Genomic DNA, 12,550 nt, shown 5'->3' with positions numbered 1-12,550 from the left:
TATGTTATGGCAAAACATGCTCTTCCTGTTAGTAGAAATTAGCTGTCTCGAAATGCACAGGAAAAAAAGCTAAAACAAGGAAGTGATTTTAAAATAGTCATTTCCACGCATGGGTTTTGTAACCAATGAGGCAATCTGAACGGTCATCTTCTTATTCCTTAACTAGAGCTGAGACCTGGAAAGAGGAACCACTCTCGGTTGGTGGAATCTCAGCTCTCCAAGCGGGACAGCGTTGATTTCCTATCCTCAGGATCTCATCAGAACTTGCCACAGCATAGGTGTTTCATATATTGTGGTTGAATTCTTTGAAAATTTATGTATGTTTTATTCACTCACATATACCCAATGCCAAGCCACCGTATGTGGTTGGTAAATATTTGTTGATTGAATGAATAACTAATCCCAACCCAACCTATGACACATTTGGTGCCTGCATTCTTCTGCTCACTGTTCTGTGACTTCTCCATTTCAATGACATTCCCTTCCTTCCTTGTGCTGTCATATAAGAAGCAGCAGCTATGTGCTCAGGCTCTGGAAACAGACAAACCTATTTTCAAAACACAGACACTGAGTTCTACTACTTAATAGGTGAACAATTCATTTCTCCTTGTGGTCTTGATATATATATATATATATATATATATATATTTTTTTTTTAACGCAAACACATTCAGACCTCGTACTTCTCCAAATATTATGATGCCCACACACAAAAAAGAGCAAAACAAGCGGTGGCTTCCAAACTGGGTTTTGTGAAACCCTCCCAGCTTCTGAAACTGTTTAATTTCATTTTGCTACAAACACAGTCGCTTTGGAAAGGAGGGAGATGCTGAGGAGGTGGGTTCCCTATATATTTTCTTTGAATTTCAGCCACAGGTCCTTTGCATATGTGCTTTTCTTTGGACGACTCCCAGTTAACAAGATTCACCTTTATACCTCAAGGTCACTTCAGAGACTTCCCTGACCTCCCGCCTAATTCCTAGAACCTTCCTTCAGTCATTCATAGTAGGGTTTCACTTTGCAATTATACACCCAGTTGTGTGGTTATTTTGCTTAATGTTTGTCTCCGCCCATAATTTGTACTGAGCAGAATCAATGAGTGACTAGGTTACCAGGTATATGCTCAGGGCCCAGAATGCTTCCCGGCCTGGGGAAGGTATTCAGTCAGTCTCTGTTAAATGATGAAGAGATGAAAGGTTTCCAGGACTAGTGTAGGGATCTGAGTGCCCAAGAGAGGAGGCCAGATCACTACCTCCCCTCTCCCCCGCGGACACACCCCTATAAACACAAGAGCACCCCGCGTGCATAGAAGCTAAGTCCCGCACCTCCTTCTATCTGGTGGGTGATTCCTTGAACTAACCCTTCCCCAGCCAGAGTGTTCGGAGGAAGGGGTGGGTTTAAGGGCGGATACTGAAGGTGATCGATCAGCTGAACAATGGTCAGATCCTGGTGGAGATCACAGGTCCTCCGCAAGGCTGCAGAAGCCCACTCTGCCGAGCTCGGGCTGGCCCCCAGCTGACCCCTCTCGCCATCCCTAGTACCCACAGCGGCACGCCCTCCCCAGCGCCCGGGCGCTCCGGCCAATGCGCCCGGGAGCGCCAGCTGCACCGGGGCCCGGGCGCGCGCGATTGGCAGCCCCCAGCCTCAGCCCTACCGCCCCACCCCCCACCCCCCGGACGAAGTCCGGCCCCCGCCTGCTCCGCGGCCGCCGCCGCTTCCCGCTCGCCGCCCCGGGGTAGTCCCGCGCGGGGCCCGGATACGGCCGCACACTCCTCCCAGGCGCCGCGGAGCAACCAGGTTGGAGACGCCCGCAGTCGGCGCTGTCCTCTCCCCGGCCCGAGCATGAAGGTCGAGTTTGCGCCGCTCAACATCCCGCTGGCGCGGCGGCTGCAGACGGCCGCGGTGCTGCAGTGGGTCCTGTCCTTCCTGCTGCTCGGTAAGGACCCCGCGGGCTCCCGGGCGCTCAAGACCCAGGCCAGACGCCGCGGTGCAGGGGGGCTCCGTCTCCTCCCTCGCGGACAGTCCTTGTCCAGAGACGTGCTTAGATCCTCCAGTCCTTCCCGGGTGAGCCAGAACGAGCAGGTCAAAGAGGGAGTTGCAGTTAACTTGGGACTCTTTTGGATTCTCTCTCCACGTGCACCTCGTAGTGAATGCCTGTTTGGCAACTGTTTTCCTCTGTGCCTTTTTTTTTTTTAATGTGTACCTTACAGTAAAAGGCACAGATGATAATTACACAACTTGATGATTTTTGGCAAATGAATACACCCAAATGTCACCACGACCCAATCAAGCCGTGGAATATTGCACTATAATCCCGCAAAAGTTGGTAAACCCGTTTCCTGAATTGTCGACTCATAAAAAACCAATGCCCAAATATTTACAGCCCGATTCCTTCCTCGTCCCACCCTCCTGACAACTGGCCGTATTGACTTTTCCGTGTTCAAGATCATCCGGGTGCAGAAAGGCACCTTTGTACAAGGCAGGCTGCAGCAAACATCAGTTTGGGTTGGGTGGCTTGTAAATGACTCGACCCAAGGGTGTGTTCTAGCAGGTTCCCAAGTTAATCCCATCGAGAAAGGCACCTTGAGGCTGTCACTAGATGGAGCAGGGCGGCTTACCTGAGCGCTTCTTTTCCTGGAAATTTGTTCAGCTCTTGGAGTAAACGGGGGATGGATGGTATGAAAGGAGGGAGGAACTACCCAGAACTTGCACTCTGCTGAAGGCTAACATCATTTGTATGCTAGAATAAGATCACGGGTTGTATATTGTGGAGGCCATAATGATAACAGTAATGATAAACTCATTGCACTGTTAGAGGTCTACACTTTTGAAATGGTCTCACATTTTGAATGCATAGGTCAGTGGTTCTCCGCCCTGGTTATATATTAGAGTCACTGGGGGAGCTTCTAAAAAATACAGATGCCCAGGCTCCAGCCCTAGAATCTCTTAATTCATTCCATACGGAATGGAACCCGTGCATCCATATTTTGTGTATCTTTGTGACTATATAAATGTGTGTGTGTGTGTCCTCACAAGCCAAACCGTGAGACAGGTGTGGTAGCATTACACTCCGAGGAGCAGAGGACCACTGACATCATAACAGACACACTTATTGAGGGCTTAGTGTGTGCCACGTCCCATTCTGAGCACTGTTAACCCTGCGATCTTCACAACAGTCCAGTGAGACAATGAGACAAGGAGTGTTCATTCCTGCGCTCATTGGACAGATGAAAAAACGAAGAGGTGAAGTAAATTGTTCAAGGTCACACAGTGAGTTGGAACGGGAGGAGCCGGGTGCAATCCCAAGTATTCTGCCCAGGGTCCCAGGTTTAACTGCTACGTCGCCCACTCCAATGGCTTGAGCTTGGAGACTGTCTTCCTTGCTGATCAGTTGCACACGTTTGGTGGCCCACTGTCCTTTTCTTTCATGGCACTCGTCATTGCTTGTATTTGTGTATGTCTGCGGTTACTTGAGAAAGGTCTGCCTTACCATCCTTGTCCACCAGCTCAGGGAGCATTCAGCACATGCCTGGCCCCTGGAAGGCACGAAATAAATACTTGTTGAATACTGTCTCCACTCTCACCAGAAGGAGGCTATCTGCCCCATGCGTCTCTAGTTGTATTAACCCGCGTAATCCTCACAGCAACCCTGTGAGATAGGCACTACCCCTGGACTCATTTTACAAATAAGGATGCTCCAAGGTGAAGTCAATTGCTCAAGGTCACATGGCTCCAAGTAGGTGCGGGAGCCACAGGTGTCAAATGTGAGTGAACTCGTGACTTAGGTATGACTAATGATTCTTAATTTGAGTCAGGCTAGAGTGGCTTGCAGTTAATTGCTTTTAGTGCATGCATTTGACATTTGTATTACTAGGAGCGTATTATCTTGTACTATATATAGCGGTGATTTTATTTTGAAAACTTTCAAACATGCAAAAAGTAGAAGTGTATGAACTCTCATATACCCATAACCTGGGTTTATAATTATTTTAACAATCTGCCATATTAGTTTTAGGTCTTGTTTTTGCAAAACTATTTTAAAACAAATCACAGTATATTTTAATCCTAAATACTGTGGCATGCATATATAAAATTAAGTATTTTTTACATAATCATAGGCCACTTGTAGCATACTTAACAATTATTGCTTAAAATCAATTAAACTAAGTTCGTATTTCCTAAGTTGTGTCAACAATACACTTTTCTTGGTGATTTATTTGAACCAGGTTCCAAACAAGACCCTTGTGCTACATTTGGTCTTTACATGTCTTTTAACTTAGAACAGTGTTCCCTATTTGTTTTCTTGTCAGTGCTGCACTAAAGCAGACAGGTTATCTGTCCTGCAAAGGTGTCTCCCCTTCAGGGTTTCCCTGTTTGCTTCTTTATAATGTGAACCTGTTCCTCCATCCCATGTATTTCTGCTATGATGGAAGTTAGATCTAAGGCTTGATCAGATTTATTTATTTTTAAGAATTTATTCATCTGAGAGAGAGAGCTCGTGAGCACAGGCATGGGGAGTGGGAGAGGGAGAAGCAGGCTCCCCACTGAGCAAGGAGCCAGATGCAGAGCTCGGTCCCAGGACTCTGGGAGCATGACCTGCGCAGGGGCAGACGCTTAAACCAACTGAGGCAGACGCTTAAACCAACTGAGCCATCCAGGTGTGCCAAGGCTTGATTAGATTTAGATGAAACCTTTGTGGCAAAACCTCTTCCCAGGCACTGCTGTGTGCCTCACATTGCATTATGTCAGGATGTACGTAATGTCGAGTTGTCCCATTAATAGCAGCTAAGCGTGATCGGTGGGTGCAGATAAGAAGTAATCTGAGGGCTGGTCATTGGCATGTGCAAACAAAAGTTCTCCATTGACCATTGCCCTTTCACCTAGTGGTCTCCAGTAATGATCCTTGTCTGTATCAACTGCTGTTTGGGACTGCAAAATGGTAGTTTTCTTATTCTGTCATTCGTTCCTCACATACTAGCTAGAATTTATGCAAAGAATAGTTTTCCCCCATCATCTAGGGCCATTTGACTACTCTGCAGTTCAGTTCTTACTGGAAAGGTAGGATAAGAGCTTAGTTCTTTCTTTCCATTTAATTATCAATCTTGAAGGAAGGAATCCGTGTAGTAGCTACTTTCAGTGGTGTCAAGAGGGTATTTATTAGTTGTGTACTTTAAGATCTCTAAATCAAAAACTTGGAATGCATTTTTCTTTCCAGGAAATGAGTTTAAGCTATTAGCCCTTGAAATATATTTTAAAAATTGCAGAATGTTTCATTTAGTCCTGAAATCAGACACTCTTTCCTTGAGATAAATGTTAAATACCTGTCATCCAGTCTTATGACATTGTATTAGTTTTAGGTGGATGACATAATGATTTGATACTTGTGTTTATGACAAAATGATTGCCACAATGAGTTTAGTTAACATCTATCACCACACATAGTTACAAATATTCTTCTTCGTGATGAGAACTTTTAAGACTTACTCTTAGCAACTTTCAAATATAATATATTATTGTTGGGAAGCCTGGGTGGCTTAGTCGGTTTAGCGGCTGCCTTTGGCTCAGGCCATGATCCCAGGGTCCTGGAATAGAGTCCTGCATGGGGCTCCCTGCTCAGCAGGGAGTCTACTTTTCCCTCTCCCTCTGCCTGCTGTTCCTTCTGCTTGTGCGCTTTCTCTCTCTCTCAAATGAATAAATAAAATTTTTTAAAAAACCCACAAAACAGTATAATATTGTTGACTATAGTTACCATGCTGTGCCTTCCATTCCCAGGACTTATTTATCTTATAACTGGAAGTTTGTGCCTTTTGACCCCCTTCACTCATTTTGCCCACCTCTCCACCCCCCTGCTTCTGGCAACCGCTAATCTGTTCTCTGTGTCTATGAATTAGTTTTCTGTTTTTGTGTTTGTGTTTTTAGAGAGAGAGAGACAGGCAGAGGAGTAGAGGAGCAGAGGCAGAGAGAGAGAGAGAGAGAGAATCTTAAGCAGGGCCCACGCTCGGCGTGGAGCCTGATCTGGGGCTCAACTTCCCAATCCTGAGGTCATGACCTGAGCTGAAATCAAGTGTCTGACACTCAACCGACTGAGCCACTTATGAATTAGTTTTGTTTGTTTTCTTTTTAAGATTTCCCACACAAGTGAGATCATACAGTGTTTATCTTTCTCTGTCTCACTTATTCCACTTAGCATGTCTTCAAGATCTATCCAATGGTATCACAAATGGCAGGATTTCCTTCCTTTTTTTTTTTAATGGCTGAAATATATATATATATATATGTATATATATATAATTATTATTATATAAAATCACATTTTCTTTATCTATGGACACTTAAGTCGTTTCCATGTCTTGACAGCTGTAAGCAATGCTGCAGTGAACACGGGGTGGGGGGGCAGATTTCTTTTTGAGATGTTGATTTCATTTCTTTTGGATAAATTCCCAGAAGTGGGATTGCTGGATCACCTGCCATCTGATCTTAATATTCAAGGAACTGAAACATTACCTACTAGCTTGTGGGCTACCAGCCTGCTAACTGGAAAGGAAGCTGACAAAGAGAGAGCCAACATTTAATGACCGTCTTCTACCTATAACCGCTTGTGTCAGAGATGAGTAGATTTTTTAGATGAGAAAACGGGAGCTCAAGAGGTTAAGTATCTTGTCTAGGACGGCATTGGATTGGACCATGATCTTTTACTGAATGGGTTTATTTATTTACTTGAGCAGTGTTCTTGAAGTATGGTTGGTATACAGTAAACTACCCATATTCAAAGTATACAGTTTGATAAGTTGACATATATATGTCTCCAAGAAATCATCACGCAGTTAAGATAACGAACATAGCCAACATCCCAAAGGGTTGTCCTATCCCTTTTGTAATCCCTCCGTCCCACTGTCCTTTATCTCCAAACATCCACTGCTGTGTTTTCTGTCCTACAGATAAGCTTGCATTTTGTAGTGTTTTATATAAATGGAGGCATACCATAGGTACTCTTTTTTTGTGTGGTTTCTTTCACCCAACATTATTATTTCCAGATTAGATCTTGTGTGTATAAATAGTTCACAGCCTTTTTGTTTTGAAGGGGTATTCTCGTGAACGGATACATTGCAATTTGTTCATCTGTTGGCGAATGTTTGGGTTGTAGCTGTTATGAATGATGCTGCTGTGAATTTCTGCCCACAAGTCCTTGTAGGAACATGAGCTTTCTTTATTCTTTATTTCCAGACCTGGGAACAGAATGGCTGATCATGGTATGGCAGTTGCAGGTTTTACTTTTTTCTATAAGATTTTAATTATTTATTTGAGATAGAGACAGAGCACACTAGTGTGGGGGAGAGGAAGGAGGGGCAGAAGGGGAGGGAGAAGCAGGGAGCCTGAGACAGGGCTCATCCCAGGACCCTGAGATCATGACTTGAGCCGAAGGCAGACACTTAACTGACTGAGCCACCCAGGGACCCAGGTTTAACTTTTTAAGAAACTGCCAAACTTTGTTCCCAAGTGGTTGTACTATTTTCTGTTCCCACCAGTCAGTTGCTCCAGATCCTTGCCATCACTTGATATAGTCATTTTTAAAAATTGTTCAATTTAATAAATATGTAGTAGTATTTCATTGTGGTTTTAGTTTGCATTTCCCTGATGACTAATGATGTTGAGCATCTTTTCATATGCTTATTTGCTATCTGTGTATCTTACCTTTTGAAGTACCTGTCTAAATCTTTTGCCCTTTTTTAATTGGGTTGCTTGTTTTCTTTCTGTTGGGTTTGGAGAGTTGATTGTGTTCTGGATACAAGTCTTTCGTCAGGTATATACTTTGTATAGAATTTTCTTCCACTCTAGGAATTATCTTTTCATTCTCTAAACAGTGTAATTTAAAGAGCAGGTGTTTTTAATTTTGATGGAGTCCAATTTATCCATATTTTCTTTGTGGATTGTGTTTTTGGTATTTTATGTAGGAATTTTTTTGCTTCATCCAAGACTAGAAAGATTTTTTAAAATATTTTCTTCTACATATTTTATAGTTTTGGTTTTATATATAGATTTGTGACCCATTTGAGGTTAATTTTTGTATATGTTATAAGGGCTAAGTTCATTTTTTTGGCATATGTATAATATGTTCACCTTTCTACAAGCACACCACAATCACAATAGCTTTCCATTTATTTTCCCCAAATCCTGGTTAGGTAAACCTATGTATCTTCATGTGTGCTGCACCAGTGATCTAGTCTTAATATCCTTCCCAGGAAACTATTGCTCTTCCAAAATGCTCCCTGAGTGGTGATATGCCTGATGTATTTATTAAGAGATATACATTGTCATGGTTTCTCTCATCTATGGAACATAAGAACTAGGAAGATCGGTAGGGGAAGAAAGGGATAAAGAAAGGAGGGGTAATCAGAAGGGGGAATGAAGCATGAGAGACTATGGACTCTGAGAAACAAACTGAGGGCTTCAGAGGGGAGGGGGGTGGAAGAATGCGATAGACTGGTGATGGGTAGTAAGGAGGGCACGTATTGCATGGTGCACTGGGTGTTACACGCAACTAATGAATCATCGAACTTTACATCAGAAGCCAGGGATGTACTGTATGGTGACTAACATAATATGATAAAAAAAAATAAATTAAAAAAAAAGTTATTTATTCGTATATGGCTGGGTTTACTTCTGGACTCTGTATTCTGTTCCATTCATTTGTTTGTCTATCTTGATGCCGGTACAACGCTGTTGTGACTGCTGTAGTTTATAATAATTTGTGGAATCAGATCTCATTAGCCCTCAGACCTTGGTGCTGTTTTTTCAAAGTTGTCTTGATTATCATATAGATCTTTGTGTTTCCATTTGCACTTTAGAATCAGCTTGTCAATTTCCACACACACACACACACACACACACACAGCCTGCTGGGATTTTCATTGGGATTGATTTTTTTATTGAGATTAATCAGTAGATGAATTTGGAGAAAATTGATAGCTCAAAAATATTGAGTCTTCCACTGTGTGATTTTTTTGTTAAATATCAGAAGTTTTTAAACTTTAGAGCCTATTTAAGAATCACTTGGGGATTTTTGTTAAAATACAAATTCCCCAGAGATTTTGATTCCGTAGGTCACAGGGAGGGGCATTACATTTTTTAAAAAACTTTTTATTTTGAAATAATTTCAGAAGTACTCATTGTAGAAATTAAAAATTCTAGAAAATTACAACAATTCCAAATATTCCTTCATCAGATTCCCCAAATGTTAACATTTTACCATGTTTTCTTTCTTTCTCTGTGCCTGTCTCTCTCTCTCTCCACACACACACACACACACACACACACACACACTCTTACAATTTTTTTTAAGTCTTTAAGGATGTTACAGACATGGTCTCTCTTTATCCTTAAGTACTTCAGTGTGTATTTCCTAAAACCAAGGACACTCTCTTATATAACCACAGTACAATTATCCAAATGAGAAAAATAACTGATCGAGTTCAACAGTCTAATCCATGCATAGACCCTATTCACATTTCGGTAACTGCCCCACAAATGTCCTTTATAGCAAAGGAACCCACATGTTGTATTTAGTTATGTCTCTCTTTAATTATGGTTTTCAGTTTGTAGCTGTATCAAATAGTTGTGTTTATTTTGTCCTTCAGATTGTAAACATTTCAGAAATATTAAGAACATAGGGCTAGTTTCAACTGGATCCTGGTAATTTATGTGCATTCATTAGGTGAAGAAGTAAGTCCAGTCATGAATTTGCTTGTAGACAAGAAAAATGCAGTTCCCTCTCCCTAAAACTTTTAAAAAGCAGTGTGGAGCAGAGAGCTGCAGAATTCTGCCGAGGGGTCTGAGGTTTGTCTTCTATCCTAAGAAACTCTGGGAGGTAAGTTCCCTTAAAACAGGAATTTTAAAAATCAGAAGTATGTTACGCTTACATTCTTATAATCAACAGATGGCTCTGATTGTGTTTTGAAGTACAATGCCTCGGGAACAGGAAAGAAAAGAATATGGTGTGCTAACCTCTGAATTCCATTTTCTTCCTCCGTACTCAGTTACATGGTTAAAATAAGTACAGAAGCACTTTTCAAAGGGGAGAAATGAAGACTTCTTGGATACAAGTGGGAAGGATGCACATACAAATTAAATATTTTCAGTATTTCTTAATATTGGTTGCTATTTTATCCAAGTAAATAAAACTTAGGTCGTTTTCGCAGTATTTTTCTGATGCTGTTTGCTCATGGAAATTTAATAGAATCCTGTTCAAGACAAGAATATTCTTATATCAATAGATTTGTTTACAGTTTTGTTTTCTTATTTCTTTCTAGGGGAGCTATTTTATTTCTTTTTAAAAAATAATCTTTTGATTATAAGATAATTCAGACTAGTTATTAGAGGAATTGAAAAGAGTAGAAGGGCTTGAAAGATCCTAGAGAGATTCCATATTTATTCAGAGGTGATTATTAATATGTTTTCCTCCTGCTTGCCTATTTTTAAAACTTACTTTTACTAAAGTAATATATGCACTGGAGAACAAATCAAATAACATTTTGGATTGAACCGTGTGCCACCGGATTTTTTGAAGGTCTCAAGCAGTCAGTAGGGGCCAATAACATTTATGGAGAGTTTCCCATAGACCATCACTATTCCAAAGGCTTATCTAAGTTTCATTAACCAATTATTTTTCCATGTTATAAACATTACTTTCTTAAATTTTGAAAAACTGATAAACCTAGAACATAAAGGAATTTACCAATTTATGTACATCAGGTCTTTGAAGACGTGCTTATAGGTAAAACACGTTATTAGGATTCATGGACTTTTCAAATTCTGCTGACATTGACGGGGCATTTGCCCTGGATTAGACACCGTACTGTGCCTTTGCATTTGTACTTTCTTGTTCAGCGCCCTTGTACTGCTTGTCCGCATCCCGGTGAGAGCGCTGGAGCCAAATGGGTGAGAGTAGCAGAGGAAGACCATTGCTTCATGCTGCAGAAATGGCATGTGTCCCCCTAAGCACTGAAGGACCCCCCCCCACCTCAAAGCGCAGACATTGCCACCACTCTTTGCCAGAAGGCTTCAGTTCACAGAAAAAAATGTGATCGTCATCCCTGATTTTGCTAGAATACTGTTCTATAAAGCTAGGGAAACCTATAGGCAGCATTGAAGCTGAAAGTGGGTCATTGAATCAATCATTCCCTCTACGTGGGAAAGGTGGCAAGTCAAGATTTTTTTTTTTTTTTTTTTTTTTTTTTTTTTGCAAAGGCAGGGCTGGTTCTGTGAGCTTCTAGCTCATTCTCAGCCAGGCAGCAGTGCTTAACCTACTATGATCAGTTATATGTGTGGTTCATATATTCCCTCCCATCTTTTAATTTTGGAAAATTTCAAACCTACAGAAATACTGAAAGAATAGTTCCGTAAACATTTTTTTTTTTGAACCTGGATTCACCAGCTCTTAGTGTTTTTTCCACATTTGCATGTGCGTGCAGTTTCTCTCCCATTCCCTCTCCCTCCCTCCCTCCACACACACTTTGTTATTGTTGCTGTTGAACCATTTGAAAGTAAGAAATTAAGTTGTAGACATCATGGCACTTCATGGTAAATACTATAGACTGTGTCTCTTGAAAACAAGGTTTTTCTGCATAATCACAATCCCATTATCATACCCAAGAAATTTGTCAGTGTTACAATAATCTTATTTAATATATGGCTCATATTCAAATTTCCTTGTCTTCAAATTTTCCTTTAAAGCTAGACCAGCTCCTATACCTTTTATTTGTTTGTTGTTGTTTTAAAGATTTTATTTACTTGTTAGAGAGAGAGAGAGAGGGCACCAGTAGGGGAGAGACAGAGGGAGAAGCAGACACGCTGCTGAGCAGGGAGCCCGACATGGGGCTCGATCCCAGGACCTCAGGATCAGGACCTGAGCCGAAGACAGACACTTAACCAACTGAGCCACCCAGGCACCCCACCTTTTATTTGTTTTTTAATCTCTTATCACTCTGATATTTTTCTGAATAGCCCTAGCTAATTATCTTATAGAAGGTCTGATTAGAGTCAGGTTGAGCGTTTTTGGCAAAAAACAAAAGTGATGGGGTGTATTTCCCATTAGATCATATCAAGAGGCATCAGGTCATTTTGCCTCTATTGGTGAGAATGCCATACGTTTTGGCTGAGCCTTATTTGTTTCTGACTTTTAGTGCTATTGAAGTGGGTAGAATTACAGTAGCTGAAAGGTGGAAACAACCCAAATGTTGAATGGTGGCTGTTGAAGAGATGAATGGGTGAACAAGTTGTGATTCAGCCACAGAGGGGAATATTATGCAGCCCTGAAAAGGAATGAAGTATTGACACGCTTCAGGATGGGTGAACCTCAAACACCTGATGTTAAGTGAAAGTCTACAGAAGCTTACATATTGGGTCATTCCATTTGTATGAAATATCTAGAGTAGGTAATTCCTTAGAAACAATGCAGATCGGTGGTTGCCGGGGACAGAGAAGAGGGGAATAGGGAGTAACTGCCTGATGGGTTTCATCTTTGAGTGATCTAAGTATTTTGTAACTAGGTCCA

General features: G+C 41.5%; 1 protein-coding gene across 4 annotated transcripts in view; it reads left to right on the top strand.

Moving 5' to 3' along the window:
- The first annotated feature begins 1,662 nt into the window (after window positions 1–1,662).
- The window catches only part of MOGAT1 (monoacylglycerol O-acyltransferase 1), a 31,254-nt gene continuing 20,366 nt past the window's right edge, over window positions 1,663–12,550 (top strand). The window contains exon 1 of one of the 4 annotated variants that reach the window (XM_040639869.1): window positions 1,663–2,064. In XM_040639869.1, coding sequence (XP_040495803.1) covers window positions 1,843–2,064 — 222 coding nt within the window. In that variant the 5' untranslated portion in view covers window positions 1,663–1,842. The remainder of the gene's footprint in view (window positions 2,065–12,550) is intronic. The other 3 variants (XM_040639883.1, XM_008690412.2, XM_040639886.1) reach the window with 3 other exon arrangements.

Source organism: Ursus maritimus, unplaced genomic scaffold (genome assembly GCF_017311325.1).
Source record: "Ursus maritimus isolate PB19 unplaced genomic scaffold, ASM1731132v1 scaffold_1, whole genome shotgun sequence".
Taxonomy (NCBI): Eukaryota; Metazoa; Chordata; class Mammalia; order Carnivora; family Ursidae; genus Ursus; species Ursus maritimus.
This window is presented reverse-complemented; position numbering and strand designations above follow the sequence as displayed.